Consider the following 21,226-nt stretch of genomic DNA (forward strand, 5'->3'; position numbering starts at 1 on the left):
GAGGGACCTTGGACCAATGTCAAAGTGCAGTGCCTTAGCCTGGAATTTTCTCAGCTTGCTGCACTCCTGCAACATCTGCAGTAAAGTTCCTGTCTCCATGTTACGTCTGTGACATTGAGGTGGAATATTTGCCTGAATGTATGTAATTTGGCTGGACACAAATATATCCCATGGATAGCCACATTCATCTTCTAATTAGAAAATCAAACGATATCCCAAGCTCTGCCGCAGCGTTCCCCCCACGGTATTTCTGATCAAAAGTGTGTCTGATTCCATTGCAGAAGAAGGGCTGATGGGGTAGCAGGTTTATGGTGTTAATTCACTTTTAACAACTGAATACACTATTTTTCGTTAAGAAAAATAAAGGACAGAGATCTACTGGTTAAATGCGGTCTGCTGGCCACTGTGTGCTGGCAGTCTGAGAATCTGAGTTGGTAATATGATGATTCACACTACTTGGCAATGTCATAATATTAGAAAATTTTGGTCAAGTGTTACAAATGTTACATAAATAGTATGGAACAATATGTTTCCAGCTGAGTCAGAATTCTATTTGCTGTATGGGTTTTCATCTATACATGGGTCTGCAAAGTTTTTTATTTTATTTTATTTTATTTTTAATGGACTGCAATTGTTCTTGTTCATTCAAATAGAATGATCCTTAGAAAGTAGGAAAGCTCTCTTGTCCCTTCTTGTAAAAAATTAGCATGTATCATGGCCAGAATTGTTTCATATGAACATTTTATGCACAAGATGAGGAAAATGAAGGAGATTCAGGTGAGGAAGAATACATCTCTTCTCTAAAGGCAAGCACAAACTTCCAAACTAGAGAAACATAGGCTCAGGAGGCATTTTGGAGATGGGATGTAATATTATTTTTAATAAATGTTTTTGTTGAAATGTTTACATTTTGCAAAACAAAAATATCTCTCAATAAATGGCTGCAATCAATATAACATTAAAAATGGATATACTTAAGAAAATAACAGAAGGGAAAATGTTTCATTTTAGATTACATTTTTTTTAATATAAACTGATAATATTAATGTATGAATCCGAGAGCTTGCAACATTCTGGTTCCGACAAGTCCTTTGTGTCTGTTTTACAAGCTCACTAGAAGCGGGAGAGGAGTGTGGAAGAGTTCCCAAAGAAACAAGTAATTAACATAAGAAGGAAAGTGGTTTTGATATGTTCGCACATCTAGGTGTCTGCTTATTTGGGCATTTTTCTTATTCAGCACATTATCCTAAAGTTATTAGTTTGCGTGCTTTATATTTCTGCATTGGGCGTAGTGATATCAGAGCAATTTAAATGCGTGATTTGCCTGTCGCCAGCATTTCCAAGGGAGAGATCAAGCGGCACATAAACGAGACCAAAATGTACTTTATGTGGGGTGTTCTGCTCTATTATTTTATGACTTGAAATTATTGAATGTAAACTAAAAAAATCCAACTGTTCCCCTCCCCCCTAACTTTGAAGTGTGCCGGGACTTTGTCAAATTCCCGTTAAAATAAAGATGTCAATTTCATCTCCCTTCCAAATTCATTTATCATGCTTTTTTAAAAGGTGTTTTCTGCTTTACCTGATGTTTAAATTGGATTCGCTCGTTTATGCTGTTCTTTGCTGTATCCCCCACGTTTTTCTTAAATGAATTAGTAATGACAGCGTACTCCATCATACCCTCTCTACAGCCACTTTAAGGGAAGCCTGGTGATCTAAACCTTTTAACCTATTAAAGATGATTTTCCCCAATTGAATCAGACCCACCACAGGTGTAATAACTAATCATTTAAACTACACCTGCTATTATGTATTTTTAAGCCATTATGCATGTTGGATAGATGATAATTCATGTTTATTGCATTGTCCAATGGATCCGTTTTGCCTACACTAGCCTGATTAATGTATTTAAAGAAATAAGAGATGCAATTTAAAAAAAAAAAACACATTGATGGAATGCACTGAGGAGTACATTGAAAGTGCCATTAAACCCATCAGAACTTTGCTCTCTGACCAGAAATGCATATTCCAAGGGCTGGATTCAAAACCAAGGTGAAACTTTGTTCATTTCAATAGTGATGCTAGATTTTTTTTTTTTCTGTCATGAAAATTTTTTAAAACAACTTTAGATCTTAACTCTAAAAGCTGCATTGTAGCTTGCACTTCTTGCAAATCCTCTTTCTCCTTCTCTTGCTCTCAGTACAGCTTATAGGGAATGCAGATGCCACCATTTGGGGTGAAAACCACACTCCTCTTCTTCCTTGTATATGGAAGACCAGCTTCATCTAAGTACAGAGAGGGAGCAATCTCTCACCTCAATATGGATATGTCTGTCTTCTAAGTCAACTTCAAGCACATTATCCCCTTCTGTGCCACATCCAGAGCAGATGTCTTTTATAGAGGGAGATCAGATGGTTTTCCACAGTGCAGCAGGATGTACCGTGTATGTGACCGGATGGCTGAGGGGATTAATATTGGAATATGGAGCTTTTCTCTTAGTCCTGTGTGGTATGACCCATAGTAGTCACAATGTGGTGACTGCTCAGCAGACTGTGTGAAATGAGTTGGTGGGCCTCAGCTCTGTGCACTGCATCAAAAGCACTATCACAACTAGTGCAAAATTGACCTCCTTCTAGATAATATCAGCAGAGAGACAAAGGATTGAATGGGCTATGGAGAGTCAACGCCCTTCATATCCTTAATGGTGATTCCTCCAGAACAGAACTGAGGGACATAGGCAGGGGTTTGTGTGGAGATTTGCCCTGTTATATACACTCCGTACATATAGAGGAATCCAGCACCTTTCACTGGCACTTTAAGGGACTGCAATCATTGTGTGGGTGCAAAAAGTGTCATCCCAGTCCTTACACTCTCTGGAAATATGGACCTTTAAGTCCTAAGTCACTTAAAGGTTCATCTTCTAGAGCATCATGAAGTCAAAGTTCTTAAACCAAAGCTGTATATAGTTTCTACCACAGCAGAGCATAAATATAACCATTTATCTGCCCAGTTGGGTCACTTGGAAAATAAAACTTAATCTTTGTCTTTGGTAGGTTAGTGTGATCCAAGGCAAGGAAAATAACCTCTCACCTGCTAATAACAGGGTCAGGTATCCTAATGGAGTTTGTTTCATACTAAGCAGTGTTTCAGCTTGGTAAAAGATGTTCAAGGAGAAACTTCTCTAAGTCAAATTATTAATGCTGTACTATCTGATTAGAGATGAGCCTGAGCCACAAATTTTGATCTGGATCCAAAGATTCCCCAAAGTCATATCTGGGGTCTGGTCCAGTCCGTCAACATCTGATGCTGGATTTGAGGCCTTGATGTTGTAGTTCAGAATTTATTTAGAATCAGAATATTGAATGTTCTTAACTCAGAGCTTTTCACTCTTCTGTTTCTCCAATCTTCTCACCCTAATCAGATCACAACAGCAGTGAAGTTTCTACAGAACTCCCGGGTCCGCCAAAGTCCGCTCGCAACCAGAAGAGCTTTTCTCAAGAAAAAAGGTACAGATTCATCAGTCTCATTCTCTGTTAGTATTTATGAGGGGGCTTGGGAGTGGGATGTAGGCCAGGAGTTATTGCTGTGGAAAATTAGGTATTGAGGGAAAAAAGATCTCTTGTCCCAGGATATTTTTAGTGTGGGGTCAAGTCAGCTCCGTTTTCCTCCCTGCAAGTCAGAGGTAATATTGGCACTAGACAAGGCGTTGTAGAATGAGTTATGGGAATTTTGGGGTTAACTACCAGTAGAGCTCTTCAGAAGAAAGGACAGTTTAGAGTTACAGGCTAGATGGTCAATTCTAACTCCTTAATGACATTGGCTTTAAAATGACCAGCTGTAGTTAAAAGGTCAACTGCTTCAGAAGAGAGCCGGAGAGAGGAATGAAGGAAGAGGGACATGGTAAGAGTAAACAAGGTCAGGTTAAGGTCAAGCTTGGGGTCAGCCTGACTTTCAGCCTGAAATGGCAGATTACTGACCGTGCATGGCCCTTTCTATAGCAGGGGCAGGATGGATCCTGACAAATCCAATATCGTCTCAAGCCAATGGAACCTGCTTTGGCCACAGGCTGATAATAGTTTTCCCTTCTGTTTATAAAGGAACTGACTTTGTTTTTTCCTTTGATGTTCTGAAGTTTTAAGACAACAATTTAGGAATGTACTAGCACATTTCAGGTGAAGTTTATTCCAGTGCAGATTGCCCAACCAAGAACCCTCCACATCACTTAAGTCCTTAGCGTGGGACTTACATGATAAAGAGGCTCATGCCCTGGAGTGAATTTCATGCTTTACAGAGTTAGAAAAGGTAGTTTAAGTGCTGGGGGGGGAGGGGGGGAGGGAAGGGGTGTGTGTAAGTGCAAACTCCAAAATTATGGGGGATGGGGACCCATTTTTAAATTAGTGTTGTGATTTATTACAGTATAATTTGAATTCTTCAGCCAAAGACCTTGAGCTTTGGAAAGTAAGAAATCCCAGGGCTATATTAGCCAGGTTGGAGATATGAATTGTTTAGTGAAATCCATGAGACTTGATGGCATGAGATAATCTACTTACAGGGACCCCTGCTCACCTTGGGGCAGAAAGCACTAAGGATGAAATGGCAGGAGTTGTGATCTAACAGCTTTGCCACAAACTGTACTCTGCAGGTACATAGTTTGGAATAGGGTCCTTTCCCCGCCGGCCCTAGTGTCAGTTACAAAGCAGCCCAGCAAGGTGGTGCAACTCTGCTAGGTGTGTTGTTTGTCCTGCTCTGCCATTAGGATGGCACTGGATTTGCCAGTATTGCAAAATTTGGAGCTTGTTGGCCACTCTCCTCTGTGAGTTTTTCCTTGAAATATGTGGACCTATGGGGAGCAATTAATCATAAAAGCTTGGGGATTTCAACTCTATCATCGAAGCAATGAAGCAGGGGAAAGCTGAGCCTAAAAGCTGTGCTGATTACCCGGGGTAACCTGATACAAAATCTATTGTTGCCGAGAGATTCTTAGCCCCCAGTATATCGTGCAATATTATAACCGCCTGATCTTCTCCTCTGCTGACAATGACCAGTTATTCCTCATTTTCTCTCTCAACGTAGCTGGGTTAGAATTTCATTTGCAGAAGGTATTTAGAGCAATTTAGAGACAAATGTCTCTGGTGTTTGCTCTGCACTTCCCCACCGCAGGCTTCGCTGAGCAGTTTTTAGTATCAGGAGCTCCATCTAATCTGTTTAATTTTAATAAATCCCTGACTGGGAGAAGAGGAGGGGTGGGGAGAAGGAGGCAGAGAGACACTGTGGCCCGACTAATACTTCTTGTGAATTACTTGGCTAATAATTACCGAAGAGGAGAAACTGTTTGGTAGAACTGTTTGTTCCTGTTTGTTAATTCCCTCCCTCCCCTTTGCGCTAATTGCTCATATGGAAACTTAACTGTAGGAGAAAGTCCAGCAATGCCTGCACCCAGGAGTCATTGGGAACTTGATCATATGGGATCTGCCCGCTTGATCATATTATGTTACCTTTGCTCAATGCTCCAGAGCAAAGAGGCGCACATGTACATCATGCCAGTTGTGCCCTAAGGGGCAGGAAAAATTCTTTCCTAACCCTAGATGTGACTAGTTCAACCCTGGGCATATGAAGGAGAATTAACATGGCTGAGTATTCAGTTCCATTTACACCCTGAGACCTACCCATTGGTATTCTAAGTAACTATCCAGTGTTTTTCCTGAATTCTAGTAAAGCGTATTCTACCAGGAATTCCTGGAGTGGAAACTTATCCTCTGAGGAAAAAATCTTGTCCATGTATTCATTAGTAATTACTGTGCAAGTCTGCAGTATGTTTCATCAAGGATCTCGTGACTTTGCGAATCATAGAGATTAAGGCCAGGAAGAACCACCAGATATCTTGTTGGCCTTCCTGTATATCACAGGCCACTGACACCACTCAGCACCAGTCCCAGAGCCTAGGCTTCATCCCACAACCAAACATCTACAGTGCAATTTTATAGCCCTGCACCTGAGCCCCGTGAGCCCTAGTCAGCCGACACACGGGCCAGCCATGGGTGGTTTATTGCAGTGTATACATACCCTGAGAGTGTTAAGCTGCCTGACCCAAGGGCACACAGCAAGGCAGTGACAGAGTTAAGAATAGAACCCAGGAGTCCTGACTAGCAGTCCCCTGTTCAATCCCCTAGACAACACTCCTTCCTTATATCATATATTATATCATATATCATAGCATATCTATCATACCATATCCTAAACATTTCTACCAACCCCTATGTTAAAAATAACTTTGTACATATCTCCGTAGGAAATAATACAGAGGCATCATTTCCTGGGAGGATTTTGCAGTTGGTCTGGTTGTAGTTTCTTCCAGCAGATTTTGCTGCAGAGAGTGGGGCAGGACCACTGGCTTTCTGAGAGCTGTAAGGAAAGAGATTGATACCCTGGCTGTGGGGAAGCTCTCGGCTACCCTAGTTGCAATCTGTTCCAGTACGAGTGGATGTAGGGAATGTAGGGGTACGAGCACTGGCAGCAGGGGTACTCGCAGGTACTGCAGTCTCAGTTTTGCTTAGGAAATTTCACATCTGGGACTTGCAGTGAAACAATGCCTTGAATTATAATCTTGACTTTTTTTAAATAAACATCTCTTTCGTGAAAAGGCAAATCCAATTTTATTTTTTTAAACATTATTTAATATAGAAATTGTGGTCCCAGAGGTGCACGTCAGTTCTGTGGGAAATGAAGGTTACTTTAGAATTATCAGCTGGGTTGGGTTTGTTTTCGTGTGAAACAGCAGCTGGGTGGTAGTGGAGGGAGGCTGCCCCTATTTCTGGCCAGTTAAGAGGTTGGGGGTCGTATATTACAGCCCTGGGATAATAAGCCTGATGAAGATGGAGAGAGTGAGGAAAGTGTCCTGGATTTAAGGTCCTTCAAAAGTTCAATGAGATTTCTGCGTAGTCTTGAACACTTTAAAACTTTCTGAATACAGAGACATTAATGAGAAACATGAAGTTATTAGAATCATTTATCATTTTCTTTGAAGCTTACACTGGCATTTTGTGTAATTTATGACATTTCCTCCTTTTTTTTTTGTGTGAACTTCTTCAGATGAAGGGGAAAAGCAGCTGTTTTCCTTCAGAGTATCTGAAAGAAAAAAAAAAAAGATGCTGTTTGTTTTTTGTCCAAGTAGCTGATTTTGCTGATGATACACCACAGAGAATCAGTGGCGCCTGGGGAGTAATTAGACAGCATGTGGGGTTTGAACCCTGGTGGAAATGTGTCTGTTGTTGAGCTGTTGTGGCTCAGATGTCCTGTAATGCTCAACTACCCATCCAGTAGCTCATGCGGGTTAAAATTGTGTGTTTTGAATCTATAATATGTGACTGCAAAGGGAGGATGGTCCAGTGGTTAGGGTGCTAGGCTATGGCTTGGGAGTCTCTGTCCAAATCCCTGCTCAGTCATAGACTTCCTGTATGACCGTGGGCAAGTTACTTAGCCTCTGTTCCCCATTTGTGAAATGGAGATCATAACACTGCCCGACTTCACAGGAGTAAGGAGAATAAATTCATTCAAGATTGTGAGGTGCTTAGGTACTACAGTGCTGGAGGTCTTATAAGTACCTTAGATAGACTATGGTCGCTGTTGAATCACATTGGGGAAGAGTAAATCCAGAAATTTGCAGGGTCAGAAACTCTCTTTAGAACACTTATTACCTTGATTGGTGCTTTGTATGTTCCTATACACCTGCTTCCCAACCGAGTCAAACTTCTGTTTGATGAGATGCGCAGGAGGTCAGTGGGAAGCTTTGCCCTTAACATGTTGGGTCTATTAATCTGTTTCATTACCTCAGCTTGTAGAAAGCAAGTTAATACAGAAGTTTTTCCACGGCTCTGTTGCCTGTGGGTCCCACACAGCTTTTGCAGTGCAGTTCAAGTAAAGAGTATGACAGAAGTGGGAGGTTGTTGTCAGACTGGAGGATAGAAGGCAGCTGGAGATGAGGGCTCCTAAGCCGCTGATAAAGAGGCAGTGCATGAATTTTGGAGTTTTAAGTGCCCCACCCCACAAAAGGACCAAAGGTATTTACTCCTCAGGAAACAAAAGTACTGAATCCAGGAATCTGCTGTAGAAAATCAGCTCCCTTCTCTTCCTCCTTTTAATCAACTGCATTCCTGGAAGTTGAACCCCCACCAGTAACTAAACAGCCTCTTGGCTGAAGACAAACCGCTGCAGAAAGCCCTGGTGGATCACCTTGAGGATGGGAGAGGAGGGGCTACAGCCTGCAGTTGGAGAGTTTTAAGGAGAGTAAATTCTTCTGCAGATTTCAATTTAACTCTCTTTTATTACTTTCCTTTTTTATAATTTAAGTTCATTTCATGAGGCAGTTTGCATGTCCTTGAATGGAATCTTGTTACCATGAAAGCTTTTTTAGCATTGATTTCATAAGTCTTAATTTAATAGCTCCATCATTACTGAGAAGCCCTGAGAGTGAGGCCCTAGCTTTCCAGGTCACTGACCTTTTAATTACAAACCTTGTTCTGATGGCCAGGTTATCGACTGGACAGCTCCCAGTTTCTGCCCCCAGGATGAAAGTGAAAATAACCGCCTTTCCTCCCCCATCTCCAGAAAAGGGAGGAAAAGAAAAGTAACCTCTTGTGTTTCTAAAATTAATTTTCTCCTTCAGCTTTACTTTGTAATTAATTCTTTAACATGTCTCAGTGAAGCTTGAACAGTTTTTACAAAGCTTTTCCTTGAGCACAAAATGCAGTGCAAGTCAACGGAGTCCAGTGACAGCTCATCCAAAAAGATCCAGTTAGTAATGTGCTGCCAAGACCCACCCATCCCAGGAGGATTGTGGAGGATCTCTCCTCCAGCTTCTGAAGACACACTTAGTTTGACTCAGGGATGTGTAGAGGGCTCGTAGATCCAGACTAGTCTAGTCATTCTCTCTTGACTTAGCAGGATATGGATTTAGGAGAAGAGGAGCAAGAAATGGAGCTAAGGCATTAAGAGACAGATTTTCAGCCAGCCTTTGTTTTTTGTGTGCCTACTTCTGTGCATGCAACTGATTGTGCTAGTGGTTGCTTATCCCTTATCGCACATGCAGATTGTATAACTGGCTGTCCAGCTGTCTAAATGATGTGTGCAAATGACTGTACAGACCCCATGAGTAGCATGGACAACAAAAAAGGGATGGAAAACTAGAGGCCAGAGCTGAAAATGTGGCTGTTAGTAACTTCAGTTTGTTTTGCAATTACATGACAATTCTCACTATATTATGCATGCAATTCAACCGGAGCCAACAGCCTCAGACCAGAGTAAGAGAAAAGAGCTGAATGGAATGGCCCAAACCAGGGAGGATGCTTACTCCAGACAGTGATTCAGAAGTTTGGAACAGCCGCTCAGATATGATAAAAACCTTTGTAGACAGATAAAACGAGAGTGCTGAAGAGAGGTTGGATGGCACTTTCCCATGGAAACAGAGTATTTGCAAAGTAAATATTTGTCTACATTTCTGTAGTGCATTTCATTTGAGGCTCTTGGAGCACATTACACCCATCAGCTGATTCAGACTCTCATCATCCTCTTAAGAGGTATAAAAGGGTTATGATGAGATCACTTCACCTACCATTGAAATGGAGCCACCTTGAAAGTACAATGCAGCAGCTGTTTAACAATATTGCAAGAGTTTTAGGACAGGAAATGAAGAATACTGTATCCAAGTGATCTTGCAGGGGGAGACTTGTAGGGATGGAGAATGTAATTACCTGAGTTAAAAATTTGCTAAGATACTTGAAAGGCACCAGGACATCTTCAATGACCACAAAGAGTCGGGTTCTCTGTTTTATGTCTCATATGAAAGGCACAGCCCAGTATCCTTTTACATTATTCTAGGACACTGGCTCCTTATTAAGTTTGAGGAAAGAATACCCAACACCCCTTTCTGCAGTATTGTTGTGGTTGTGAAGGCTAATTCCCCACTCTGGCACTTCGAGTGCAAAAGGTGGGGGCCCACAAGGATTCTAAAAATTAATACTGGCCACTCCAGGCTTGAATTTAAACTCCCAAAATTACAGCTTCTCTCTGACCTTGGATAGGTAGATGCAGCCACCACCCAAGTGCAGAACCCCTTTGAGAATCCAGGAAGGCGCAATTGGGAATTCCTTCCTGTGGGGTACCCTCAAGCCCTTTCACCTGCCCTCAGGGGAAGAGCTGAGAAAGAAAAAAAAAGAAATCAGCTGTTCTCACCAGCTAATTAAACAACCTGTGCACAAACCTCTTAAAACACAAAAATCCAATTTTGTTCTTAAAAAAGGTAAATTTTATTAATAAAAAAAAAAAAAGAAAGAAAATACATCTGGGAATTTAGGCATTTGCTAGATTTAAAAAAAAAACTACAAGGATTAAGCATCAAGAATAGCTTTCTTGAGGTCCATCTTAAAGGTTACAAGCAAAACAAAAGCACCTGGGGTTAGCACAGAGGAATCCACAAGCCATAAAGGAATAAAAGAGAGAAATCTAATTGCATCTTCTTAGACATTTCCTGATCTACTTACGGATCTGGGGTTTCAAATGAGTAGTTTCTAGGTATGATACTGATGGGTTTTCATACCTGGCCCAAGCTCTTACAGTATAGCTCTGTCCTGTCCGCCTCTCCCCGGAGAACAACCCAGACAGACAAAAGGGGAGTCATTTTTCAATTTTAAAAAGTTCTAGCCTTCCCATTGGCTCTTCTGGCCAGGTGTCCACTCACTTCCTTTTCCCTATTCATAGCAGTGAGACTTTTTAACCCTTTATGGGTAGAGCGGTTAGAGAACAGCGACTAAGAGGTATTTTATAGCTATTGGCTGGCTGGGTGTCCATAAAAGAGAGCTCCCCCCCCCCCATTTATCACAGTGGGCTTTGAAGGCCTCGCTACCATGTATTGAGCCAAGATGACTCTGTTTATCTTGTGAGATCTGTTGGTCTCCCTAGGACCTCAAACAGGAGCCGTAGAATGAAGAGATTGAACACTTTTCAGCACTAGCAAACTTGCAACTGTTCCCATCTGAATCCAAGTTATCTGCAGTCACATCTGCTCTTGGCACTCTGCTAATGTTTGCCCAGTGCTGATAATGTTCAGCCTATACAGATTCCTGCTTCAGGTTGCTCATGACCCAATAGTACAAATGCATTCATGAGTTGGAGATTAGGACCACAGCTCTATGTTGTTAGTTTAATTTTTTTTTCCTGAAAGTGATTGAGAATCTCCATCCATCTGCTAAGAAGACATGTCTCCCTATCCTGCCAGTCTCGCATGTGCATATCCGTCATCTGGTGTTCTGTGCCAGCCTATTCATCATGCTGACTCTTCCCCCATCAATTTTCCCACTGCTTGTGTTATCTGAACTTGTCATGAACTCTACAGATTTTCTCAGCTTTGTGCCAAGAGGAAATGTGCAACAGCAGTGCCAGCAAAGCTTCACCAACCGATCAACTGTTAGGATATCCCGGGGAGTTGATTAGATAGCACTATTCCTTGGGGCTGCTGAGCTTTTGGAAAAAGGTGGAGCTTTTAGGATGAGGGATATAAATTCCTCCTTCCCCCTTCCTCCAAGATTTGGAAGAAAGATAGGGGGCAAACCACTGGACCTCCATACAAATGGGGAGAATGATTCACATCCTGCCTCTGATTATGGCCAGTGCCTGGGATTTAAGAGATGACAAAAAACATGCAACTTCCAGGATAGCTGCTTGTTGGTGGTGGAGACAAAAGAAGGGGAGATCCTTCCTGGTCACTGCAAAAGATCATCTTATGTTCTGATGCATGGGCTTTGCTTAGCATAAATGTTATCAATTGTTGAAAAATCACCCAGCCTTTATTTTTGATAGGAAATAGCAGGGATGGAATCAAGAATGGAACTGGGAAGCACAGTGAATGCCTCTAAACGTTTAGTTCTGGTCAGGAGACTTTAGAAATGATCTCTTTGTGTTTGAAACTCCACTGTGATCAAGGGATGCTTAATAATTTTTTTTTAAGTTGCATTGTATAACAATGTAAAAGCTTGAAATTAGAGATGGTTGAAAAATGAAATTTCTGTCCTATGGGAAATTCTGAGATATTGAATTGGAATACAAAGTTTAAAATTCAGAATTTTTTGCAAAATGAAGTATTCCAAAATATTTTCTTACTATTATAATTTATAATATAAGGGACAGATGTAATAAAACATAATATAAAGGTCAAAATGATGAAATTGAAATAGAATATTTTGATATTATCAAAACAAAATGTTTTGATAACTTCTCATTGAAAACATCAATGAAATTGAGATCTTCCTGTGAAATATTTCCATTTAGTTGAATCAGCATTTTCTAATGGAAAAATGTTTTTTGAAACATTTTGACAGTTCACTTGGAACTGAAATGCTTCTTTACGGAAGTTCTTCCTGCAACCAAATAAGTAGCTAATGGTTTGTTTTTGTAGGCTTGCTCCCAGGAGCAGAGCAGCACACCCTGTTTCCTGCTTGCAGGTTTGCTCATGAGGTGCTAGGCTGTTGGCTTTGAACTGCATGCAGCATTTTCTGCTGGGGGGAACCCTCACTTGGACCTGCAAAAAGACAGAAGAGGAAAAAAGGCAGGGCAAACTTAGGGCCAACCAACCTTGACAGCATGACCCTTTAAGTAACATTTCCAGTGGGGTTTGATAAGTGCTTTGCAGTTTCATGTCAAAAAGATGAAAATTGCTGTGACTTTTTCATCTGGTTTCTGCGCAAGGCTCTGAAAAGTGCATTGCATGAAGCACCTGTTTGATGTTTTAATGATGTTGTAGAAGAATCCATTGAGGGAGAGAGACGCACAGAGTTGACATCCTCTAAATGCTCATTTATTTGTTCCATAACAGAGGGTACAAGTCACATTAGTAGTAATAGCCTCTCTCTTACTTCAGGCTCACCCTGTGACACACTTGAGCCATTTAGATTTGCATTCCACAGAAAAAGAGAGCTGATTTCATTTACAGTACAGTGAGTGAAGAATCAGGCATAATTCCCATTTCTCTCAGCTCACTTGTCCAGGAAATTCAGCAGTATTTCAGTGGAGCAGGGTCCATCAGCACCTCTGTTGTGTGTTCATAGTTTTCAAAGTATTGGTAAATTGGAATACATTTATACAGTGCCCAGAACACACTCAGACAGTCCCTAGAAAGTTGTGTTTGCTCCAGATGTAGTCTTTATTTTAACAAATAAATGGAATGTTACTGTTTATAATAGTGACTTTCATTCTGGCTATCTGACAATAACTATGTAATGTAAAAGTGACTCTGCAAAATTAGCTCCTTTTGCTTCCTGTGTGTGTTTTGAGTCATACTTGCCTTGTTTACTGTCAAAACGTTGTTTCCATTCCTGTTAGTACTGCAGAGCTCATGCCACTATGGCAGAGTGAGGTGGATTCCATTCTGGATCAAATTGTCAGCTAAATTCTGAGTTTTGAATCTTTAGTATTGATGATGCTGGGCAGAGAGAACAAAGCCAGATCTTCAGACTCTAGGTTAAGATTGCAGCAGTGACAGTTAGGAAAGTCATCTTTTGAGGTATGTATTTAAGAAATGTAGCTGTGGATATCCTTGAGTGAGAGAATAAATATAGGGCAGGTAGAGGTAGGCTAGTGTGATGGTTATAGCTCAGAACCAGGTGTCAGGAGATCCAGGTTCTATTTCTGTCTCTGCCAGGGACTTCTTGCATGATCTGGGGCAAGTAACATAAGCTCTCTGGGTCTCAGCATCCTCATCTATAAAATGAGGATAATGATGATTACTTCCACCTCACAGGCATGTTGAGCTTTAACCCATTCACATTTGTAAAGGGATTTGGGATCCTCATATTGAAGTTGCTAGATAAGTGTGTATCCTGCAATGAGTGATTTTTGAACTGCATTTTCAGAGACACAGAGAATTTACCTCAATCGGACGTATAAGGCAGGGGAAGTTTGTCAGAATGCCAAGACTCAAGCAGATTGCATGCAATCCTAATCTAGCCCTGGAGCTCTGACCTTTGAAGCAAGCTTCACCTTCAGACAGCCAAAGAGATCTATATACGCTTGTATAAAAATATGTTTTTGGGTTGAAGGAGGAGTTCAGTCTCCATGGCCATCCAGCCCAGGGAAATTCAGTCTGTAACCCACTCATGAATGAACTCTCTCTTCCAGTTCTGGAGGGACAGCCCTCTTCCCTGGGGCTGGAGTGGGGAATGTAATCTAGGACGTGCCATGTTACTCTTCCGATGAACTCTGTCTCACTCATGTTGGTGCTGCCCTGTCCGGGGTGGGATGGGGGAGATGAATTAAGTCTCCATATTAATTTAGTCTGTGGGCTTTCCTGGGCCACAATTCTGTTGTGTAATAGACCACATCTTTTGTAGTGACAAGGGGACTGAATGCTCATGTTGCTATAATCACATTACTTTTTTCTGCTCCCCACCACTCCCTCCCTAATTTTAACCTGAGGGAGGACCTTCCTTGGATAGGAGGGGAATTAAGTCTTGAGTCTGTTCATTCTGGCTCTTTCTGATGGATCCTAGCCCAGAATGGACCCCCAGCCCTAGGATGAGAGAGGAGAATTCATTCTCCATTAAATCTGAGGCTCTCTTAAGTAAAAACTGTTGACTTTGTCATATTGTGCAAATGTGCATTGCTTTTATCAAGACAATAAAGGGTAAATGGGGTGATCTCTGCTCCCGTGGAGCGGTCGGATGGTTACATTACACAATCTTCTAGAACATCTTGTAGCAAATACATGGGTTATATTAAAAGTTGCAATCATATCATTTTTTAAAGTAAATTGCTGACCTTATGCAGTGGAATCAGCTTTATTGAATTTCGCCAAAAATGCGTTTATAATTCCCCCTCTGCCCCTGCATACACACGATATTCATGTCCTTGCTGTCCATGTGGAAATGTCCCTTTTTATGGTGATAAACAAAATTAAATTTGTCTTTGCCTCTGCTGCCCTGCCTCACCTTTAAGATTCCGTTAGGGGGTGGGTAGGGATGCCAGTAGATGGCCTTACTCCAGAGGGAGGCTGGGCTGTGTCCCTGCACAAAGAGATAGGACATTGGACTGTGGCCGGAGGCCACTGAACAAATCACATATCTAAATCTTGCCTGTTGGCAGAAATCTTTACTGCCATGGAAGCATTTCACATTTAGGGGGCGGATAAGGTATAGGACAGGTATAGCTCAGGTATTTTCTAGGAATGCTGAGGCATTATATAAAACATTAATTTTGACTTTAAATGCCTATATTTTGTTCTTAGGTGCTTTTTAATTACCATACACTACAAAGAATAAAATTCACAAATAATTATTGATGTAGCCTCATAATTTCACAATTATACTCCTCCCCAGTAATAAACGATAATAAGCCCCCTCCCTGAATTCCTGAAAGAAGAGATACTTTGCATATGGCCAGGAAGTTAACAAACTTATATCCTGCACTTCTAGAGCAGTGTACATGTTGAAAGCACTGTACAAACATTAGCTAATCCTCAGAACATACTGTGTGGAAGCAAAGTATTATCATCTCCTTTTCTACACTCCTTTCTGATTGTACTTCCTCATCTGGTTAGCCCTTTTCATTTTAAAAGCATTTTACAAATGTTAATTCTCAGGACACTGCTGGGAGGTAGACAGAAACTATTATTACCCCATTTTACAGAGGAAGAAACTGAGGTACAGAGGTTCAGAAGGAGTCAGTGTACCAGATCTGGAACTAGAATAGAGGAGTTCCTTGCTCCCAGTCCTGATCTTAGAACACCATATTGTGCTAAGGTGCCAATATAAATCAATATGTTGTTGTTGAGACAGCATAATTTCTCAGACTATTTTTATGTATTTCCTTCTACAGGCCCCAGCTTCGTTTGTAACTAGTTGTATTCGCCACAGTCCAAACAGAATCATGTAAGTAGATGAAAGGGCAGGCTGTCTCTACAATGCTTGGCATTTGCCTCTTTCTGCTACATTTCCCCCAATCCCTCTCTTTGGGCATTTAAAAGACCAGTTTCTCATATCTTAAGTGAAGAATATCCCTGCTCCCACTCCTAGAGTAACCAGGAGCATGCAGCTGTTAAACCCAGAAATATAAAATACATGTTTAAAAGATGACTCTGAGTGTGTTTAAAAAGAGCGAGTGAGAAGAGGAGTTCAGGGGAACCAAAAAATAGCAGCTTCCATTACGGTAATTAAATGGCAGCATTTAACCTATCAGGCTGTTGCGTGTATGTGAGAGGCGAGCAGGGAGCTGCATTTGAAATGATCACTGTATTCCTTGGGGAACAGAGTAGTTAAATAATTTGTTTGTGAGGTGTGAGTTCAGTGTCGGTAAAGCGAGCCTGTATGTGTTAGGAGCTGCGAGGAGAAGGTGGTGGCGGCTATGAGTTTACAGAGAATACCCTGGGGGTTGGTATTTACTAGCACCTGTGTGCTGTCAATAAGAACACAAGCTGCTGTTGCCTGTTGGTTAAGTGATCAGAGGATTTGGGGCCTCACCTAGTTCCAGGTATTGCATCATAAAGGCAGAACTTGCTTCACGCCAGGCCGCCTGGGACAGGCGCGAGGAACTGTTAAAGAAAACTAGGGAGAAAATGGGGGAAGAAGTGAATGGAGTCATTCTGATGAACTTCAGACACTGCAGTGACTATAAAGCAGCGGTGGGCAACCTGCAGCCTGCTGGCCGCATGCGGCCCGTCCGGGTAATCCGCTGGCGGGCTGTGAGACAGTTTGTTTACGTTGACCGTCTGCAGGCACGGATGCTAGTGGCGAACCGCGGCCACTGGGAGCTGTGGGCGGCTGTGCCTACGGACGGTCAATGTAGACAAACTGTCTCGCAGCCCGCCAGCAGATTACCCTGACGGGGTGCGTGTGGCCCACGGGCTGCAAGTTGCCCACCAGCAGTGGTAAGTTGTTGTAAAGGATAAATTGTTCTATCCGGTCATTGCACTTGGTACTCAAGAATGTGGGGGTAGGGATCCCGAGGGAACAAGCTACTGCATAGAGATCTGCCACTTAAACATCACATCAAGCAGCAGCTTCCGCTGCAACAGAGAGTGGTCCACTTGTGCCTGGCATCATTCCTGCACTTCGAGGATGTAGCTTTTCAGATGGATACGGAGTGACAGGAATCAGCAAAGCATGCCCTTCCTGCCCCTTTTATCACTGAGCCCAACTCTGTGCAGATAATGGGGAAGCTGTTTGTGCACCCCTATGTGCTGAGAGATGAAGTTTGTTCGTGTTTTGTCCCCTGTTAAGTGAGTTTCCTGTTCAGTGTCATCTAGGGTCTGTCTGCCTCTTCTCATCCCCCCCGCTATATTTGAAAGATGTTTCATTTGTCTAGAGAGTATTTCCAGACACCAGAACTTCAAGACCTGTCCTGGCACAATGTGAAAGGATACTGGAAAATCTCCAGCCCCTCCAGCTGCCCCACCATCTAGTCTAATGGATGCTCAGTAACATACCCACAAATGTTTCTGAATATTCACGCCAGTTTTTAAATTAATTTACTTCAACCATGTTTTTGCCTCTCTTTTGTTTGCTTTCTGTGAAGATTCCAGCCAATGATCTCACTGGCAGAAAACAACCACTGTTCATGGAAAGCAAATCCTGAAATCACAATTGAGTGTTCACCCCAGAAACCTAATTTTAATAGAACCCAAATGCGTAAAGGTTTTTTATTATACAAGTAAGAAAACTCCGGAGGTGTATTGGCATGGTAATCGTAACCCCAGAGAAACATGTTTTGTGTATGTCCAGAGAGAGCAATGATGAAACTCCTTTTATACCTTACCACTCGAATACGCTGTGTGCGTATGTGTAGTCACCATAGTATTTTCCACTGCTTCGTTATTTTTACTATTGTTAGCATGAGTCGTCTTCTGGGCATTTTATCCAGACTTCTTTAGTTTTCTTCAGAACTCGGAAGAGCTGCTGACGACTCATGGAAAAAAACAGTCTTGCGTCTAAATGGAACATTTTCCATTAGATTTGCATGACCCCTGTATTTTCTGTCTTTCTTCCCTTCGCCTTTATTACTAAGTACACATAACCCAAATACAAAATTTTTGTTTCTTAAAAGTTCATCTGCTGCTGTTTCTTACCCCCCCCACCTGCGATCAGTGTTCTGTGTGATGACATAGATGGTTGTTTTCTAAATGCATATGAGGTAACCAACAGAATTGTGAAGGGCAGGTAGATATAATTTAAAAATATATTTAAAAATTACAAAGCAGGATTACCTCTTAAATAGAATGTATTTCAACACTTTTATTGGCACCATCAGCCTTTAATTTTACAGGTGGCTAGCTTTGTACTAACACTCAGCAAACATTGTTTTAATGGCATTTAAAAGATGTATCTAAAACAAAAAAGAATAAAGAAACCAGGTGTGATTTGTAATCTGTAATGAATACTAGCTGCCACGCTTCCTCATCTTAGTATATTGGCATGTCTCTCACTTTCAGGAAGATGCAAATCAGAGGTGCCATAATAATACTACCATTTAGATGGATTTTTCCTTATCAAGTTAATCCCCTCAATACCCTGATGAAGTATATAGTGTGCAACGTTATCCCCGTATTACAGATGGGCAAATTGAGGCAGAAAGGTGAGGTGACTTGCATGATGCATAGAGGGAATCTGTGACAGAGAAGGATTTTAGAACTCCCTGGTTCCTGGCTTCTATCCTGTGTTCATTTCTGTAGAGCATTCTCCTCTGGCTTTGGGAATGGGCAGTAGTAGGTAATTGTGCTCACCCCATCATTGCAACACTTTCTGATGTAAGGAGGGCATAATACACATGGCAGTATTGTATGTGACTTAGCGTGCCTTTGGTGTGTCTCATCGCCTGTTGCACACTTAAAAGGGTCAACAGCTACACATTTTAGATGTTTTTTCCTTGGCATTTGCCTAAGCTGATTTGTTTAGTTGGTTCATTTGTGAAATTTAAAATGTTGATAGTAACAGAGGCAGCAAGAAACATCAAGGCAAATACATTCCAATCAATCTTAGCTGTAGAGAGTACTCCCTGATAGCCATTGTGTAATGTAAAATATGCCAGATTCCCTTCCAAGTGGAGCCATCAGAAATTCTAGAGTAAAATAAAGAACCAAGAATGGCAACTGAAGACAAGATTTTTAATTCTTTTATATAGAAAAAGCATCCTAATAAATCCTGTTAAATGATTCTTTAATATGCCCTGCATTTGCTAGCAAGCTGTCATCAGTACTTCTGTAAGATTTGTTACTCCAAAACCTCAGACTTCAAAAACTCTGGGTCTGGAATTTCATACTAGTCTTCCAGTCCCGCAGGTCGACGTGAATTTTCTGATCCAAATTCATTCCAAGTCTTTCAAGAGATGCAGAGCCATGTGGCATAAGTGGATAAACCTATACAAGAAATTGGAATTTTTATAAAAGTTTCTTTATGAAAGTTGGCGACGATTGGACAGTGAATTCCAGAACCACTTTCCAGCAAGGGAATCCTGACTAAAAGAGTTAACCAAACCTGTCAGTCTATAAAATGATGCCTCTCTTCTCCACCATTCAAAACGTTTCCTCTTCAAGTTAATTTGATCTTACATGGGAACTTTGAAGAAAGGGCCGTATGTGGCCAACAGTTCTCGTACCTTGGACTATTGGAGGCCTTTGCCTTCAGTTTTCAGTGCTGGGAGCAAACCGCCTTGCAAAGAGTGTGTCTTCAGAGTTGGCCATTGAGCATCTAGCACTCAACAAAGGAGCCTCTTCAGCTTTTGCCGCTGCTCCTGCTGGAGCTCCCCTGCAATAACAAAGGAGCTGTTTGAGTTCCCGCTGCCCCCTCCAGAATGCCCCCCACCGTCTTCTGTGCTAGAATTCTGTAGTGATGTTAATCAGTCAGCCTAGGTCTTGAAGGGATCAGTATGGCAGGTTGTGCCTTGAAAGATGCAAGTCAGCTCATGTGACTTGGAAATATAGCTTAATATTTTAATTCTAAAGATAAGACTTTAAAAAAATCCTTCTGAAATTCGGGAGGGGGGGTTTGTCACCTGGTTTTGAAAGAGAACCTCAAGCTTTTCCCTCTGTACCCCCAAAATACTGACATTTTCTCCCCCTCCACCCGGAAAAAATGTTCTCAGATTGTACATCAGCCAAACGTCAGTATCATTCTAATCATTCTCTGCTACTAAATAACTTTTAAAGAGTTAAGGATGGACATTTTTTTCACACTTAGGAACTGTATGAAAGTCCTTTAACCTTTCTGTTTCTTGTTAAGATTGGCAGCCATGCTGCTTTCTATAGCTAACTTTTTTAAACTAAGATTTGGTGAGGGTTTTCTTCCCCACCTCTCCACGCCTAATAATACAGCTGGTTAATTTGTGTGCTGTGTAGACCAAAAACTATTCAAGTGTCAGAGAAGTGAGCCCATAGTAGGAATAAATTGCCTTTTCCTCCTGGATCCTTCGGAACATGAGTTCTTAGCGTGGTCCCACTTTAGCAAAGAATAGGTTTCGTGGACTACCTTCCAATCTCATTTTCAGTCACACAGCATCTCTATGACAATTATAGCAATTGCTTACCAGAAAAATTAGGATTAGGAAAATATTGCTGTAATTTAATTGTGTTTAATGCAATTACCTTTTTGTCCTTAATAAAACCTCAACCAAACAACTGATCACACTGTGTTGTTATCTGTTCTTAATGTCATCTTCCCCTTCCATGCACTGTTGTTATATATTCTTTGTATTGTGATAGCACCAAAGAGCTCCATTGATGGATCGAGGCCCTATTGTGCCCGGTGCTATCCAGACACAGAACAAGAGTGCCTGCACCAAAGAATTTACAATCTTAAGTAAAAGACAAGAAAAAGCAGGTAGATACAATTAATTGACTGAGTCCTCTCTTTCCACGCACATGCCTCTTTGCTGTCTGGTTCCCTTCTCCCCTGCATGTGTGCTATAGCTCTTGGTTACCGACTCCCTGAACATGCTGCCCAGTCTCTAGGTACCCTTCCCTCTTGTTCCAGCTCCCTTCCTGTGCTGCCTAGATACCTACTCCCCTTGATAATCTGTCCACTGGCTCCCCTTCACATGCATCCAGTTCCCTGCTCTTCTCCCCCTAGCATCTCCTGGTGGTGGCTCGAGTAGTCCTACTGTTGTCTAAGAGCCCCATCGGCACCTCCTGTTAGTTCCTCCTCTTTCCCTCTTTCTGTTATTTTAGTCATGGGCCATAATGGAGGCATCTAGGCTG

The 21,226-nt window shown here is 41.7% G+C and overlaps 1 protein-coding gene across 2 annotated transcripts in view; it reads left to right on the forward strand.

Annotated features, from left to right (window-relative positions):
• Positions 1–21,226, forward strand: part of PEX14 (peroxisomal biogenesis factor 14) — a 100,455-nt gene that overhangs the window by 48,259 nt on the left and 30,970 nt on the right. For both annotated transcript variants that reach the window (XM_034753465.1, XM_034753466.1), the window contains one exon: positions 3,422–3,506. In XM_034753465.1, the coding sequence (XP_034609356.1) occupies positions 3,422–3,506 (85 nt within the window). The remainder of the gene's footprint in view (positions 1–3,421; positions 3,507–21,226) is intronic.

The sequence above is a fragment of the Trachemys scripta genome, chromosome 19 (genome assembly GCF_013100865.1).
Source record: "Trachemys scripta elegans isolate TJP31775 chromosome 19, CAS_Tse_1.0, whole genome shotgun sequence".
Taxonomy (NCBI): domain Eukaryota; kingdom Metazoa; phylum Chordata; order Testudines; family Emydidae; genus Trachemys; species Trachemys scripta.